This window comes from Sorex fumeus, unplaced genomic scaffold (genome assembly GCF_029834395.1).
Source record: "Sorex fumeus unplaced genomic scaffold, SorFum_2.1 ptg000007l, whole genome shotgun sequence".
Taxonomy (NCBI): Eukaryota; Metazoa; Chordata; class Mammalia; order Eulipotyphla; family Soricidae; genus Sorex; species Sorex fumeus.
In genome coordinates, this window is record NW_026606064.1 from 30,820,134 (window position 1) to 30,839,072 (window position 18,939).

Sequence of the window (18,939 nt, forward strand, 5' to 3'; positions counted from 1 at the left end):
GCCCTATCACACCTAGATATAGACCAACAAGATTAAAACTCAGCAAGGAAACACTGGCATTGAAGAAAGAGATAGAAGAGTGAGGGCAAATCAATCTATACAGGGCTTTGCATCCCAAAAATAAATACACAATTTTTTCCAGTGCACATGGAACATTTTCCAAAAGGGAATATATCCCAGAGATGCAAAAAAGTACAGTAGAAATGACATCTACACTCATATGTTCATTGCAGCACTGTTTACAGTTGTTGGAATTTGGAAAAAAAAAAAACGAATGCCCAAGTAGAGATGACTGGTCAAAGAAACTTTGGTACATCTACACAATGGAATACTATGCAGCAGATAGAAAAGATGAAGTCATGAAACTTGCATAGATATTTGAAGGAAATCTTTGCTGAAAAGTTCCCAGAGCTGGAGCATGCAGGCACCCAGATTCAAGGAGCCTTAATGGTGTCAGCTAAAAGAGACCCTAGTAAAAACATTTCAAGACATATCATAGTGAGAATAATGGACGCATTATTATCCAGGTGGATCAACATGGAGAGTATCATGATAAGTGAAATGAGAAAGAGAGGGACAGACATAGGACTGCACTCATTTGTGGAATATAAAGTAACAAACAGAATGGGAGACTGACACCCAAGAACAGTAGAGATAAGGACTATGAGGATTACTCTACAGCTTAGAAGCCAGCCTCGCATGTTGGGGAAAAAGGCAGAGAAGGGACCATCAAGTAGAGGGTTCTAGGAAGGCCCACTCAGGATGGGAGATGCGGGCTGAAAGTAGACTACAGACCGAACATGATGGCAACTTAATACCTCTACTGCAAACCACAACACACAAAAGGAGAAAGAGAACAAAAGGGAAAGCCCTGCCACGGAGGCGGGATGGGGTGGGGGATGGGACGGGGGTAGTGAGAGGGATGCTGGGACCACTGGTGGTGGAAAATGGACACTGGTGGAGGGAGGGGTATTCGACCATTGTATGACTGAAATGCAAGCACGAAAGTTTGTAAGTCCGTAACTGTACCCCACAGTGATTCACTAATAAAAAGTTAAGAAAAAAAAGAAGAGATATAACTATTTTAGTGTCAGTCACTGTCACTGCCCTCCCATTGTTCATCAATTCGCTCGACCGGACCCATTGCAGACTTTGTTGTTACTGGTGTTTGGCATATCGAATACATCATGGTTAGCTTGCCAGGCTCTGCCGTGCGGGCAAGATACTCTCGGTAGTTTGCCAGGCTCTCCAAGAGGGGCGGAGGAATCGAACGGGGGTCGGCCATGTTGGCTGTGTGCAAGGCAAACGCCCTACCGCTGTGCTATCGCTCCTGAATAACATTTGAAGATGAAGTACAAAAAACTCATTTTCAGTGTCATCTGCTGGTAGTGTGTAACATAGTAACATAAAAAGGCATGAAGTTGTACCCCTAAGCAATTCAGTTGTTCAACATTAATTCAATAATTATTTTTGAACAGCAGGAAGATCAGATATACCTATTACTATAACTGAGAAAACATGATTCAGTTTGAGGTATATGAAAAGCAAACAAAAGAAGTCATTTTTATGAACACCCAAGAAGAGTTGAGATAAGTACCAGGGGGTCTGCTCCATGGCTTGGAAGCCAGCAGCACATGCTGGAGGAAAAGGCAGCTCAGACAGAGAAGGGAAATCAAGTAAAGGGTGTTTGGAGGATTCGCTCGGGATGCGAGATGCATGCTGAAAGTAGACTATAGATTGAACACGATGGCCACTCAATACCTCTATTGCAAACTACAACACCCTAAAGGAAAGGAAGAGTGCTAAAGGGAATGCCCAGCCATAGAAGTGGGGTGGGGTGAGGGGAAATGGGAGATTTGGAGACTTCTGGGTTCATTGGTGGTGGAGAATGGGCACTGGTGGAGGGACGGGTACTTGGTCATTGTATAACTAAAACCCAAGCACGAAAGTTTGCAACTGTGCCTCATGGTGTTTCACTAATGAAAAAAAAAAAATCTGGGGCTGGAGCAATAGTACAGCAGGTAGGGATTTTGCCTTGCACATGGCTGATGAGGTTTCAATCTCTGGCACCCCATGTGGTCCCCTAGACAACTGGGAGTGATTCCTGAATGCGGTCAGAAATAAGCCCTGAACACTGCTGGATGTGACCACAAAACAAAACAAAGAAAACTAACATCTATATTGTTATAGATTATCATAATTTGTATAATATCCTTTGATTTAAAAATGATTAAAATCACATTTTTTGTATTGTTAAAAAAAAAGGAGTCATTTTTAAACTGACCAAAAGAAGAAATGCAATGTGACTAATCTATTACTATTCAGATGCTCTTTATGTAAGAGGAATATGTGTGATTAATTCATGGCATTATTCTGATGACTCAATCATATATATAGGAATCTATAATAACTACTAAAAAAAGTTTTATTTCCAATTAAAACTTACAGGGATGAAGTTAAAATTCAGGATTTCAACCTTTCTGCTAAAAGACAAAAATGTTATTTGAAAACTGATCTCTTGGGAATTATATGAAGATCTGTAATTATCCTAAGCTTTAGTTTCTTCATTAAAAATATGTGATTAAAAAGAAATCACAAAAATATAAAAGTAATTATTGAGAAAATGCAGAGTTCTAACACTCTATCTTCTTTTCAATAAATTATAGCAACAACACAAATGACATTTTCAGATATGATCATCATGTAAATACCTGCAAATATTTATCTGCAAATGAATAACAATCATTAAACATTAATATCTAACACCATTATATTTATACTTCTCATTAAACAGACGATATATATTTGGAGACTGATAAAATTTTCTTGTTCTAAATAATTTAATTACTACAACTCAAAACATTCAGGTTCTTTAATCTTGTCTGATCCAGATTCCATGGCTATATAAATAGAATTTATTTCAACATACACATTCTTTACACCCCACTGTGTGGCAAAATATAGTTGAATAGAGGGGAACGTGAAATATAAGGTTATATATTCAAGCCCCTTTCAATTTGGTAAAAATTCCAATAATTATTGAGAGACTTATTAAAATTTTAAGCTTATACATAAAGAATTTTATAATAATCTTTATAAAATTCAACAATCATGCAAATATTTATCACGTTTTCTTTTCATAGAAGTACAAAAAAATCTCTCTTTCTCTCTCTCTTTATATCTCTGAACGTCTGTCTGTCTCTATCTATCTATCTCTCCCTCCCCCCACCCCCACCCATGCCTCCCACTGAGTGTGATCATTCTGGATTGCAATACAGGTACTGAGAAGTTTTCATGTTTGTTGTTTCCTTACATCTTTCAGCACATAGTTCTTACCCAGATTCATCATTTCCAACTATTACTGTCATAGTGGTCCCTTCTTTATTCCAACTAAATTCTACCCCAGAACTCGAGGCAGGCTTCCAACTGTGGACCAATCCTCTTGGCACTTATTTCTATTGTCTTTGGGTAGTAGACTCATACTATTTTTTTAATATAGACCACAAATCAATGCACTCATTCTATGTTTGTCTTTCTCCTTCTGACTCATTTCACTCAGTATGATATTCACCATCCATGTCCATATATTTATAAATTAATTTTATAACTTCATTATTCCATGGAATGCATTTTGATCTGATTGAATCTCCTAGAAATGTCACTTACTTTAGGGGCATCTTCTACATAGCTCTATAATCCTATAGCTGAAGAAATTTAACTCTTCTGTTTGGACATTTTATCTCCCTCATATTCATTAAGCATTAATTTCTTATGCACCTAGGATTCCAAACACTTAACTTGGTTTTCTGGCATATATAAAGCTCTTAATAAATATCAGTTGATTTAATTTACATATCACTAATTTCCATTAAAACCCAACCCATTGCCAAGTATTAAACTTCCTAGTTGCCAAATTTGTCATTTATAGCTGGGAGTCTTTGGGTTCAGTGAAATAAACCTATCCCATAGAAAGAGAATAAGTTAAAAAAAAATAGGTGACCTCTCTGACATAAGGATCACTAATTTTCTCTTCTCTCACACACTTTGAATTCTGGGCACAGTGCTGATTCCATAATTAGCTCCAGAAAATATAATAAAATTTTGGAGGATTGTATAGCCCTTACAACAGAGGCTCTGGGTTAATTGGGTTAATTTTCAGAATTTATAACAAATTTCCTGGCTCTACATTTTGTCCAGATATTTGAAGAAAGAACAAACAATTGACCTCCCAGTTCACTTGAAATATTCAATGCTCAAGACAGCAGAAAAGTCTTAATAACAGTGATTGTCCACAGCAATTTAGGTACAGCTAATAATAGATCACTATTCTCCTTAGGTCTTCTGACTTCACGGTCATTTGTTGTTTTATTCCCAAACCTTAAAAAAACTTGAATTTGTCTCTTACATTTCTTAATTTTGTAAGTTGAACTTTCCATGAACTAGGTGACTTAAGTAGTAATGTTCTCATCTAAGGGGCTAATTGCAATAGCACTGTATCTTCAATATAAGTGCAGAGAAATATTTTTAAATCAAATGGTAATTGGTTTTATGTAACAGTTCTATATCATCTTACCTCATCTTCTGTTCAAAGATATTCACACCAGACCCCCACCCCGAAAGGGACTCAAAATCTAACCACAGATTTATGATAAACTTTCTTTACATAAACAGCATGCATACAATTGTTTTCATATAATGATGACACAAAATCTGCCCTTTACAATACAAATTGAGGACATTCAGTTGAGAGTCAGACTCAAAGAATGCAAATCATGATCTTACTGTGTGTTTTCCTTAAATACTACAGTATGACTTCCTTCCTCATGCCATTTTATAGATCCTTAGAGTTACTTTCCTTCTCTGCTCATCTGTGATATGAAGAAGAAAAAAATTGGAATGATACAGAGATGAACAAGATATAGAAACTTATTTTCATTCAGTGTCACTCACGTGTAAGTCAAGCTTAAATACTCTGAATGCTTTCTCCTTTCTACACTCAATTTGAATGAGAATAAGGGAATCAGCATTTTGAAGTATCTCCCCTTCCTGCCAATGTGTCTTTCATGTACTTTTCAATGCCAGAAAAACTTTCTAACAGGAAGCAGTCACTCTTTACATTCAGAGAGGACTTTCCTATCAACAATCTAGACTCTGCCACAAACTCAAGTTGAATGAATCCCAGTGCTATACCACTGGTGTTTATGGCTACAATGCTCACCACATTGCTTTTAAAATAGTCTTTTCCAAAGGTTTATTTCTATCCCCAGATGTGCTCCATATTCTAAAAAGAACTCAAGCAATCCTGACTTTACTTGGAGAATATACTAAGGTTGGACACATCACTTCCTCTCTCACTTGGTTTTCCATATAGCATTCTGTGCTGGACACCTAATTTCCCAAACCTATCATCATTTCATCCCTTCTCTAGAATAAACAACCTCTGCACTCAGCATCTGAAAGCTGAGTGATTTCCTGAAAGTGAAATTTATTTACTTATACCAAAATTTAGTGTTTACTTGTTACTGGTGATATCATAAAATTGATTTTATGCGGGACAAGCCATACTTAAGAGTTTTTGGTCCAGGGTCCAAATCTTGCCCTGCAACTTACTGTAACTGTAAAGAATGATGAAAGGAAAGGAACAATGGGACAAATGATCATGTCCTATAGTTTGTAGGTCCAGAGCAGATTTCAAAGGAAAAAAAAAAGTAAAAGAAAAGAAAAGTGACAGAAGGATGGAAAGAAAGAGGAAGGAAAAGAGAGAAGGCATTGTTTATATTTGAAACAATGGAAAGAAAGATAAGGCATAAAAATGTTCAGAATTACTTTTGAGGGGCTGAAGCAATAATACAGTGAGTAGGGTATTTGCCTTGCACATGGCAGACCCAGGTTCCATCTTTGATACTTCATATTGTCTCCTGAGCACTGCTAAGGCTAAGAAGTGATCCCTGAGTGTACAGCTAAGAGCAAGCTGTTACCACTAACAGATGTGCCCCAAAACCAACCTAAAAAAGTGGCTTTTGAGACATTTATGCTTTTCTCTTTTTTAATTGTATATGTCATTTGACTTTATTTATTTTTCAATTTTAACTTATTTATCGAATCACTGTGAGACAGACCCTTACAAAGCTGTTCATGATTGGATTTCAGTCGTATCGTACTCCAACACTCATTCCTCCACCAGTTTACATTCCCAGCACCAGTGTCCCCAGATTCCCTCCCATCATCCCCCACCCCTGCATGTCTCAGTGACAGGAGCCTGTCTCTCTCTCTCTCTCTCTCTCTCTCTCTCTCTCTCTCTCTCTCTCTCTCTCTCTCTCCCCCCCCCCCTTTTTACTTGAGCATTTTGGTTTGCAATATTGATACTGAAAGGTTATCAAGAATATCCCTTTACGTACTTTTAACACTCAGTTCTTGTACTGTGTGATCATTCCCAGCTATTATTATCATACCAGTCCTTTCTCTACTTTACCTACCCTCAGCCCCACATGCACCTGTGGTTAAATCCAACCACTGACCAATCCTCCTAATCCCTGTTTTATCTGGCCATGGATATTAGTCTTCTACTATATATATGTATTTATATGCTACAAGAGAATGCAGTCATTCTATATCTGTCCCTCTCCTTCTGACTCATTTCACTCAGCATGATACTCTCCATGTCCATCCATTTATAGGAAAATTTCATGATGAGAAATTTATGCTCTTCTAATATCTCAAAGTGCTTTAAAACATAGTTGTTGATGTATGTAAATCTTACCAATTTATTTCAATTCGTTGCTACATTAAGAAAGAAAAGTTAAACTTTATTAACTATAACTACAGCAGGTAGGGCATTTGCCTTGAACACGGCCAACCCGCTGACCCAGGTTCGATTCCTCCGCCCCTCTCAGAGAGCATGGCAAGTTACAGAGAATATCTCGCCCTCACGGTAAAGCCTGGCAAGCTACCTGTGACATATCCGATATGCCAAACACAGTAACAAGAAGGCTCACAATGGAGACCTTACTGGGCCCGCTCAAGCAAATAGATGAACAAGGGGAGAACAGTGCAACTACATATATGATCATGACTAAGACCATCTTGTAATTATAGAATCTGCATGTGATTCATGATTAAATCTTTTGTAAAATGAAAAAAAATCAACAGATACAACTCATTCTTTTGCCATTAAATTTGGGATATCAATTTGCCTCCATCAACTGAAAAAGTTATGTTATTAGCAAATATCTATTTTTTTAAAGTATAAAATAATGAAGAAGAAACTGTGAGTAAAAGCATGCATATAGAAAAAAATTAAAGAAAAACTAGAAACCCATTTTTACAAGTTAAGCCATATTTATTATATAAAATCTAATGTTGAAAATTATGAGAAAGTATTATAAAGGACCAAGAAAGAAATGGTCAGTGTGAATTATTTTATATACAGGTGGTATTTTATATAAAGATGAACAGAGGTTTTCCTTTTTTTCCCTTTGACACTTGGCCTGGCTATATGGGAATGATGATTCAGTAGTTGGTCTACTGCCAAATTAAGGTTAGCAGTCCTGAGGACCAACCTGGATATTCTCAGGTTCCAAAAGGGTCATCTGGCAGTGATCTGGATCAGACAGTGATGGGATGAAACTCTCATTTAATGGAATTAGACTCCTGGTCTAATATTAGATACTCCATGTGTATATAATCCATACACATTAGATGCGTGCTCTACCAATTTGGGTTATCTTCTTGGCCCTTCATTGTAGATTTTTCACATTTTTATTTGTGTCAAAGAATAGTAGTGAAGATACTTGAAATGACCACCTCTTTACTGGCATCCTGGAAGATAGTTCAAAATGCAGGAACTATCTATACAATTTTACTATGCTTTACCTGCAATAGCCAGGTTAGATTCTGCAAACCCTTCCCTATAGGTACTACTCATAGCAACTTCCAAGCACAGTGGGTGCTATCCCAAAACAAGCGCAAGAATATCTCTCTAATTATTCTTTTAATTTATTCTGCAATTTCCTAGAAAGTAGCTAACCTCATGATCACAATGAACTTATCTTTATGAAAAGGCTGATGATACAGTAGCAGAAAAGCTTGTAATGAACTACTGTTTTTCCTGGCCACCCCTTCTCTTGATTTTAGAATTATTTCTGATACATTACTTGGCATTTTAGAAATTTGATTTATACATTTATATTTATTATGTAATTATTAGGTCCCAAATAGAAATTAAAGACCAACTAAAACCTGAAATGTTGAATTCTAGAAGGTTATCAGTATTTATACTATCACTATTTGGTCTCTCAGTCGGTGTCACCCATCGCATCTCTTTCTTTGATTCTGGTGTTATCTTGACTTCATCTCTTTCCCTGCTCACATTCATATCCAGGATCCAACATATTAATCAATTTGTTATAAAAACGAGGCCAATATTTTTAGTTCAAACCTACACAGAGAATTTTCTTCAACTTATTTTTTCCCCTGGAGAAAACTGCCTCAACACATGAACATTTTCAAAAAATGAAAGCCCCTCCCAGCAATAAAAGATTCAAGCATAAATAAATGCTGGTGCTATAAAATATCATCAGAGTGTAATTTGTAGGCTAAACTAAAGCAAGAAACTAATTTTGTACCATACCCATCACAGAGAACTACACTTTTAAAGTTTTCTAGGGAAAACTCAGAATACTGGGGTTGGGATCTCTAGCTGCCATTAATAACAGTCTTCTCATCTATAAAAAGGGATTATTTATATATCAATCTGGGGTGTTGTAAAAGTATAAAGTCATATAAATATGGCAATTAAAATTTAAATCCTATAAAAATGTCAGCTAACATTACAGATTCTTCTTTGATGCTTATCCTCATTTTAAGGTCCTAAAGAAATATTTTAGTTAATAGCACATTTGTAAAAATGTATGTAGAGAAAAGGTACATTATTACATTTCCAGATTTGATTTCATTAAGAAAGGAAAACAAACAGTAAACACTGTAGTGATGAATGAATTCACACTAACAGTGATATGTTAGTAAAGATTATTTTTGAGAATAAGTTCTCAAAAACTGCATAATATCTATGTGACATACACATGTGCGTAGCACTGTCTCACTGTCCTCCCGTTGTTCATCGATTTGTTCAAATGGGCCGGGTAATGTCTCCATTGTGAGACTTGTACAGGGAGCTTGCCAGGCTTTGCCATGCAGGCGAGATACTCTCAGTAGCTTGCTGGGCTCTCTGAGACAGGCAGAGAAATTGAACCTGGGTTGGCTGGGTCGGCCATGTGCAAGGCAAACCCTATACCCGCTGTGATATGGTTCCAGCACACACATGTGTGTAATTTACAAATAACATATACAATATCACCTATATTTTGCATATATGTACAAGTCTATACATGTATGTGTTTATAGATATTATTTTGTTATGAAATATTGCCAATTTTTTTAGATATCAATTTTAAAAATGATTAGATCAGTCTGTAAATGGGTTAAATCTGTAAAAGTATGACTGCACTGTTCTTCATACATAAGATCGCCATCTTCTGTTTACTAATGGAAGTGTAGTTCCAGGAATACCTCAGCTTTTATGTTTTCTAAGGACATTTTTGTTGCTCAGTACTTGGTTTTAGATTTTGTCTTAGTTTTATTTTGTGATAATTTTTAAGAAATTTAATGACTCTGTTGTTTTTCACATCTATAAAATAAAATTTGGCAAATTTATGTCATGAGGTATTTCATTTTAGCATTTATATCTGATACTTGACCAAATTAACAATATATTTGGAAACTCACTGATCTAAATAAAAGTTTGATTAGCTAATACTGACTCCCTATTTTTTTCTGAAGGATACAGTAGGTGTTTAGATATCTTTTCCTAATTGGTATTTTGTTAAGTGATGCAAACTTGTCTTTCAGGAGCTGGAGCAATAGCACAGCGGGTAGGGTGTTTGCCTTGCACGCAGCCGACGCAGGTTCGATTTCCAGCATCCCATATGGTCCCCTGAGCACCACCAGGAATAATTCCTGAGTGCAGAGCCAGGAGTAACCCTTGTGCATTGCTGGGTATGACGCAAAAAGCAAAAACAAAACAAAAAACAAAAAAAACCTTGTCTTTCATATCACGGTCACGGTCCTCCCGTTGTTCATCGATTTGCTTGAGCGGGCCCAGTAACGTCTCCATCATGAGACTTGTTGTTACTGTGTTTGGCATATTGAATACGTCACGGTTAGCTTGCCAGTCTTTACCGTGCGGGCGAGATACTCTTGGTAGCTTGCCGGGCTCTCCGAGAGGGGGTGGAGGAATCAAACTCGGGTCGGCCATGTTGGCTGCTTGTAGGGCAAACGCCCTGCCGCTGTGCTATCGCTCCCTTAAATTATTTGCATGAGCTTGAAGAATAAATGCATTACTTATTTTTTTTTAAATCTATACTAAAAGAGAAAAGGGCTGAGCTCCAAAAGCTCTTCACTAGCACTTGTCTCAAATGAACTAATATGACACAATATCCTTTACTTAAGACTGCTCTTTTGAGATAATTGTATATTCTGGTAGGGTAGAATCTCTCTAATCCTTTCATTAACAAAATATTAAAATAATAATAAATTGATAAGATAGTCATTGAGAAATTCAGAGTATACTTTAAACCATTCTGAAGTATAGAAAATTAGAAACTTTTATAATCATCCTGATCATAGAACTAAAGGATTCACAGAAATTCGTCTGTTTTATAACATGTGATGTAGACTGGCCGGAATCTGCATTACTCTTTTGCCAACATCTTACACCAGTCACAAGGGCTTCACAGGAAGTCCACAAGCTAATGAGTGCTTTCTCTTCTACTATTTTTTTCAAACCTTAGAATCATTCACTAGACTCAGTTCCTTCCCCAGTTCTGCCCATTTGATTAATTGTACTAGTAAAAGACTTAAAATTCATTCACAAATTGCATTATTTTGATTTTTAAATAAAATAATAAAATTAAATCCTATTTGGATGATGTGCCAATATAAAACTATACCAATTACATATGTATGTATACTAATAGGTAGCATGTCTTCATTTTACCTGAGATAATGCAAAGGTATGTTGCAAGATAAAACTATAGGTTTCATTTTCTTCAATCCTAGTAATCCAAAATATTCAACATTATTTTCTAACTTAGAGATGAGAAATCTTTTAAACAATAGGTAAGAAGCCTAAACAAAACATAGCACTTGTGACATATGCATGCAAGATAAAAGTCATGAGCACCCCACCCTCAAGTGTTAAATAGCAGTAACTACTTGGAAACTATGATCAAAGTGTAAATATATGTAAAACGAATAACATGCTTAATATATACTATGTTACTGGATGTGTGATAGCTCAATATTTTGTGAGCTAGCTCCCACATAACCACAGAAAGTATTTTTTAGAGGTAGAATATACACAAGCACATATTTACCCAGGGACTGCATTTATAGGATAGAATTTCATTGAAAACATTCCAAAAGCACCAAAAATGTCACCTTACAGAAAAGATTAGCAGGAACTATTAGAGATGTATCTTTCAAGAGGCAAACTGTAGACAAACTGCTTTCGGTTTGAAAAATGATGCGGTCTCTTTTTTTGGTAGGTCATCTCACAACAAAAAATGCAGGCATAGTAATGGTGCTCTACTCTGTCACTCCCTTTAACTTTATAGCGTATCAAAATTCTATGGAGGCAGAGAATTCATTCTAAACTTACTTTATCCTCCACTACAACTAGAAAAGATATGAATATTTTTTTAGGCATCAACTATGCAAATGTGGCCTTATTAAAGAAGACCTAGGTCCTGCAATGTAGTCTTATGATGGAGCAGAAAAGCACTGTGGAAACTTGTGGGTTCTGGTCTTGATTTCTTTTGTGTATTTTAGAAAAGTCTCTGTCATTCTTTACCTTGATTCTCACCTCTAAGATAAAGGTCTTTGGACTAAAGCACAATTTTGTATTCACAGCATGTTTTCTAGTAACAGACTCCTTATAGTATACTCAAAGAGATTAAAATACTCAAAAGCACCACCAAACAAGTCAGGCATAATTGCAGTGCAATCACTACCTATGGTATAATGAGGTCTCCCAGTGTTTATGAAAGCATTCTCAGAGCACTCTGTTTACGGGGTTGACCTTCAGTTTGTGTGTGAATGAAATGGTTTGCTCTTGATATTTCTCAGCCTCCTATATTCACACAAAAAGTTTTAAATATCCCACTAAACATATGCCTTTTCTCTGAGCTATGTTCACCCTTTACTCTGGAGATACAAGACATAACATTTTCTTATATCTCTAATTCCTCTTAGGAGAAAGTCATACTATGATCAACTTGATTGGGATTATGTCAGCACACATTCACATAAGCCACAATAGGTAAAACATAGCTATTTTAATTTATGATCAGAATATCATGGCATGCTGATGACAAGTTTATGAAACAGCACTATCTCAAGTTATTTTCAAAAATTGCTTACTGTAACATCCATTTTAGGTGACAATTCTTAAAACAAGTAATCTGTGCATTTCTGTATCTGTGGTTCTCAATTGTTTTTCTTATGAAAAAAAAACCCTTAGAGCTCAGTGCTAACTTTCTTAAGTTTTATAAATAATTATAAATTGAACAGATTGTTAGGCATAAAATCTATTCACAGATAGAAAATAAAATACAATAGTAGAAAATTTTGTGCCAATTAGGCCTATGGGGTTTGAAAGCATAGTTTTTTATTCATTGAAACCTGTACTCATGACTTTGATTTGGCACTATGAGTAATGCTCTGTAATGCAATTAAATTTAAATTGACATAAAGTTAAGTAGCAAAATATATACTTCTGTACTAAATCAAATTCTATATGATTAAATTAAATATTCCATCTTTTCTTAGTTTCCATCTTAGGACACCCTGCTTTTTTAGGCATTTTGCCATCAAAACACTTTGAAAATAAACAGTATCATCGCCAGGTACCCCTTATTATTTCTACCATTTCTTTATTCCTGTGTCATATTTTATTTCTTTTATTAATTTTTCTTGCAATTTTTCTAACAATGGTTCTTATTAATTTGTATCCTCTTTATTAATATGGTTCTTATTATTTGTATTAAATGATTTATTTATTCTAACAAATTAATGATTGAACAAGAAAATTATTCTTGACCATTTACTCAACTGCACAGACTTTGGTAGGTTCTATTCCTGGATGAACTCATTTTGTCCTAACCATCACCATATCGGGTGATTTCCATGAAGAGCTCCTTTTCATACAAGAGAAACTGAGATAGAGGAAATCCAACTTATCTGAGTTCACATAGAAAGTAAATTTGATTGTAAATGTAATAAAGAATAAAATTCCTCTCATTCTTCTTGGAAAGCAGATCTTATTTATGATACTCCTTTGCTGTTACTGTTCACTCATCGATATTTACACTGTAATTTTAAAAATTATTTGGCCACTCCTGTCTTATACGTATTAATTATATGACTAAAGTATGGAAATATGCATTTATAAAATAAATTACTTTATTGACTCAATAACTGACCCACTGCAGGAACACTATAGATGGTTAGTAATGAAAATAATGAATATATCTTGAAAGATAATAAATGAAGGTCTCCATAGATTTTTTTTGCTTTTTATTTTGGGAGGTCTCCTAAGTGGATTCAAAGGTTCTGGGGACCATTCGTGGCAGTTCAATGCCAGCTAAACAGGTCAACTCAGTGCTATGGAATAGGGATGTGGTCCTGATGTACTTGGAGCCATAAGGACCACACCACATTCTAGGGAGAACATTTGATGCTGGGAATCAAACCAGGATCAGGCTCATAAAAATTATAGCACTTTAACCCCTGATTTCTTTAACAATCTTCTTTAACTATTTCCTGGACCCTGAGTGGAATTTTTTTCTTTCGAAGAAGGAAAGAATATTAAATATATTCTGTTTAATCAGGATGATTTATTTAACACTACTATTAATGGGCTTTTCCCCTAGAAGTCATGAGTCAAAAATGGGTGCACCCATCATTATGGCATTCTTATAAGAAAACATTTCTTTAGAGCCACACACCTCTCTGGAATTTCAGTGACTTCTACTTCTAGTTGCTATATCAATTTCATTCTTTCAACTTATGAAATATGGTCTGGGATCATTGTACAGTGAGAATTTGTTTTAAAGTCCTCTTTTCTTTAATCATTGGGAAAAGTTAAACTCTAAAGATACCCTTCATGTAAGACTTAAGGGCCAAGGAGATATCACAGGGGTTAATGGCCTAACATTGCACACAGCTGATTCTAGTTTGATCTCAAATGGTCCTAAGAGCCAGAAGTATAAACAAAGTTAGGATAAAGCCTTGATTTCTTGAGCACCCCCAGGTATGCTTTCCACCCCAAATAAGTCTTGTAAGAAAGTACTATTAGTGAAAGGTCACTGAGGCCCGGAATTAAAATTTGAAAATTAAAAAAAAAGTCAATATCTTCTTAGTCTACAAAAGAGATTTCTCTGAATGGTGATCTTAAATGTTTTTAAGAGTGATCATAAATGTTCTTAAATGCTCTTCAGACTCATTCTACTCTTAATTACACCGAATGCTGCAATTCTTATCATAAAAGTATATGTAGGATTCAATGTTGCAAGACTCAAATTACATAGAACATGGAGAAGCACATTATCTCAAAACCCATCTGGGGAACATAAAGACCTTTCCAACACTAAATTTATATGCTTCAATTTAACATTATTTGGTGTTTAGTTATGGTTGTGATTCTTATATTCTCTTATCCTATACATCAAGTCAACTCTGAAGTTAGGTAACCAACTTAACAAAAAGAGCCTGGAGCATCTTCAAATGCCTAGTGTCATCAAAAAGAAAGATTCAAAGTAAACATATGGCACACCCGCCGATCAGAGAGGGCTCAGGAGACACTTCTAAGGTGATGCCTGTTGGGAGGACTACGACGGAACATCTGCTTAAAGTTCTTGCTTGCTGAAAAACCACCAGAAGTCAGTAGACCTTCACTTCTCCCCTGCCATGCTTCTCTCCCCATTTAGTCATTTAAAGCTCAATAAACCAGTGGAATCAAGAGTGGAATTGCAGTATAAAGAAACAGAGGTTCAGCAGACTAAAGCAGAAGCCTTCTCCAGCACTCCGTGGGTCCCTTTTTCACCAAGAACTTCTGAAAGATTTTTTCCACCCTACTATTCTTTTCAGTATCTACACTACTTCTTTCAGAAGTGAATGGCTGGCAACTTCAGAAAGCAATAAAAAAGCTGTGCAGAATAAAAGTATTTAAAAAGTACAGTCATTTTACTCTTAAGCTATTAAGCTTATACATAGACTTGATTTTTTTTACCACAGTTATTTGTATATAGGTTAAATTAAATGCTGTATTACAGACTTTATAATACTAAGTTGATTTTCAAATGTATATGAACTTTCTAAAGAGAGGAAAATAAAGTTAAGAATTATACAGCTATTAAAAAAACCCTCTGGGATTTTCCAATGTAACTGAGAACAATTTCTGGCTATAGTTAAAGTGAATATTTACCTTTCTTTGGGGATAATGTAAGTCTGGAGGTGAAATAATGTTCTCTATGGTGAAAATCATGGAATTTTTTGCTATAGACTCTAAAATTGCTACAAAATTATGAGGAAAGGAACAGGATAATATAGAGAGCCAATATCTATAAAATAATCTTTCTTTGATCGCTTTAGAATTCATTTGATTATATGGTTATTATCTTCCTCTAGGTGTGGTTTTTAGTGGATATATCCCTTTACTTTAAAGTCCAGCTGAACATTAGACCCAAAACAGCAAGGTGTTAAAGAGCAAAGGCCATAGAAAGTGAGAGATGCTGACATTTATAAACTTTTGCATCAGGAGTTTCAGAGCTACAGTTCTCAAACATTTGCAATGACTTTGACAATAAAAAATAAGTCATATAAGTCAAAGTCTACGCAGTTACTGCTTCCCTCTACAAAAGTTGTCTAAACATATGAATTGTTATTTGCTTTATAGTTGGGCCATTCTGACTAAGGTAGCAGAAGTCTTTGGTTTAAAACTCATTGTCACAGGTGCTGATGGCTGAGCCACAAATATTTTTTTCTCAGCAAAACAAAAAGCTCACCTGTTCTAATAAAACTTCCTTCACCATGTGTTCAATTTAGGCTATAACCTGCATATTAATCACATGGCTATAAACTTTTGAAATAATTATATTATTTATAATATATTATTATATAGTTTTAACATATCGCAAAGAAAATGTTCTTTTGCTGGTGTCCACTAAACCAATCTCATCTTGAAAAAGAACATATCATGCTAACATATCCATTTTCAAACTTGCTGCCACGGGTAATCTTGGTATATAGTAAATCAAATAACTACAGAGTAATCACACTAATCAGATATATCATATTATAAAACTTTCCCCTTTTTAACTCCACTGCACTCCTTCTGTTTAGTTTGTAAGCAAGAAAATTTAAAGAAGTTATGTCACACTTCAAATAGAAGTTTAAAACCTAAAGCAAATGAGGAATGACATTCCACTTTTATGTTTTGATTTGTTGAATATCTTATCCCTATTAAATATTAACATTGTCATAAAAGTGAATATGATGGCTGTCTTCATTGCATAATCACAATAAATTTTGCAACCTAGAGACTATAGAGTTTTCTGGTAACTTTTAAATTATAACATCCAGAAAGTGAAAAATGTGCTTTTAAAATACTAGAAATGTTTTTTTTTTAAAGAGTTGTTCTGGCCAGGGTGTCACTGCCTAAAAATTATTATTTTATTATTTTATACATTACGTTGTCAGGCATCCATTTAAGTGTCCTACCTAAAAGATTTCCCTTTCCTAGAAGAATAAAAAAATAAGTTTAGAAAAGATAGAAAGGCACATCAAACAATAAATGTGATTAATAAGTTGCAGTGAATTGTTTCAGACTTCAGCACAAATATTAACATGGATTTTCTAATTGGAGTAAGTTAGTTTAATGCTGGGAATGAAATGATTCTTTAAAACCAGGTAAGTTAAGTGAACTGAAATGACAAGAAAACCTTAGAGAATAAAAATAAATGAGTAAATAAACTCACATTCCATTTTTATCTTGCGGAAGTCACCTGGGTTTTGTGAGGCATGACAAAACTAAGTTGACCAACTACTGGTGTTAAATTGGTCTTTCCTAAGAGGAAAGCTGAATTACAAGAATCTGAAAGCATGTGAATAGGTAAGAAATGTAATCAAGAATTCTGTTCTCTTGATTTTTAATAATGTGTGTGTTTTCTTCATTCTTCTGAACTTCAGAATTCAGAATCCAACCCCCATTTTCCCTTCTCATTTCCATCAGATGCACAATCAGATAATGATTTTATTCACATAGATTTGAAAAGATCCTCATCCTGTGTGGGTTATTTATTTTAAAGTGGCCAAGAGGAAAGAAGTTGCTGCCAATATTATGTTTAAGGACATACAGAATAAAGGGACAGTCCTGGGCAAGGAAACAATCTACCTTTGTGCTGCTCTTGCAGAAGAATGCAAGGCCATCACCAACTTTGGGACTTGATCAACAGAGGGGAGTCACAAAACTCCTTTCAGTCACAGCATTTGAAAACTCAACCAAAAATAGCTCCTCTGTACTGAGATTTAAAGTCCCATCTATGGTCAGTGACGGAGTACAGTGCTTAATTGTTTCTGACTAGAATCTCTACATCAGCACTGAGAGTGCCTTCTAACTTTTAATCGCCTGGTGTGCTGTTGAATTAGACCTGTTTGAAGACAGTCAAATGAAAACCCTTATCACTAAGCCTACTCAAGACCTCAGAATGCAAAAGAGGCCATTTAACAAGTCCAGGACTTTTGTGTTAGGTTTATCATCTTCTAGGATTACTCATTTCTCTTTGGTTCCTAGTCCCTGCAAATCAGACACACTTTTCTTCGGGGATGAGATGGGGAGAGATAACGTCCAGGTGTTATGAAGACCACAGGAATGAAGCACTTATCCTGAGCATGAGCCCAGCCTTTGTCAGTTTCCTTTCTCCTTTTAGTCAGTTACCCCCGTGGTCTCTGTTTGCTCCTACTAGGACTCTAGAGAAACGTGCTCACGTCTTTGAAAGGGACAGTTCTAGGTGGAGACTTTCTGCAAAAGCTGGGACAACTAGCAGAGATTTCCACTCTCCCGCAAAGATTTTTAAGCACCACCAAAGACCCCCTCTAACTTAGACGCGGAGGTAGGTGCAACCAGATAAAGTGATTTTCCTTAGCCCCCCACCGGCGACGGGGAGGAGGTTCAAACCCTACCCCCCCCCCCCACACACACACACACCCGCACCCCCTTAGCTCGACTCGCTCTCGCTCCTGGACTCACCTGGTGCTGAGGACCAGCGCGGGCAGGAGAGGCAGCAAATAGTGTGCTGGGCTGAATTTCATGCTGTCGCCTGCCGGGGTCCTCCTTCCCTCGCTGCCTTCACTCTCCCTCCTCCTCCAGGTCCGGCGTTTCCTCGGTGCCCGGCTCTGTCCCTGCTCGGCGACGAAGCCCTCCTTTCCTGCAGTGGACGGAAGGGAACGGACAAACGGACTGACGCCTCGCGAAGGCAGGCGCCGAGAGCGGAGAGTAGCTTCTGGAGTGATGTCACTGGCGAGGCGAGCCCTGCCCCGGATCGTTCGGCCCCGCGGCTCCCGAACCCGGAGGGCGCCTGGTCGGTCACTCGGGCTGGGAGGGGTGTTCCCGGAGATGGCCCCGCGCGCTCCGGTCACTGGGCTGCGCCGGGGACCGATTCCCGCTGCTCCGGGCGGAGCGGTTCGGGGGGATGTGGGGGGGATGAGCGGGGCGGGGCGGCCGCTCGGCGCGAACCCGAATCCGCCTGTGATTGAACCGGTGCCCTCGGCGGGAGGTGGTGGCACCGACTTCGCTGGGAACGGCTTGCAGAAGCTTGGAGTCGC

The 18,939-nt window shown here is 36.7% G+C and overlaps 1 protein-coding gene across 1 annotated transcript in view; it reads right to left on the minus strand.

Moving 5' to 3' along the window:
- The window catches only part of LUZP2 (leucine zipper protein 2), a 398,937-nt gene extending 380,200 nt beyond the window's left edge, over positions 1 to 18,737 (minus strand). Inside the window, exon 1 of the mRNA XM_056106656.1 lies at positions 18,365 to 18,737. Coding sequence (XP_055962631.1) covers positions 18,365 to 18,426 — 62 coding nt within the window. The 5' untranslated portion in view covers positions 18,427 to 18,737. The remainder of the gene's footprint in view (positions 1 to 18,364) is intronic.
- Between the last annotated feature and the right edge of the window lie 202 nt (positions 18,738 to 18,939).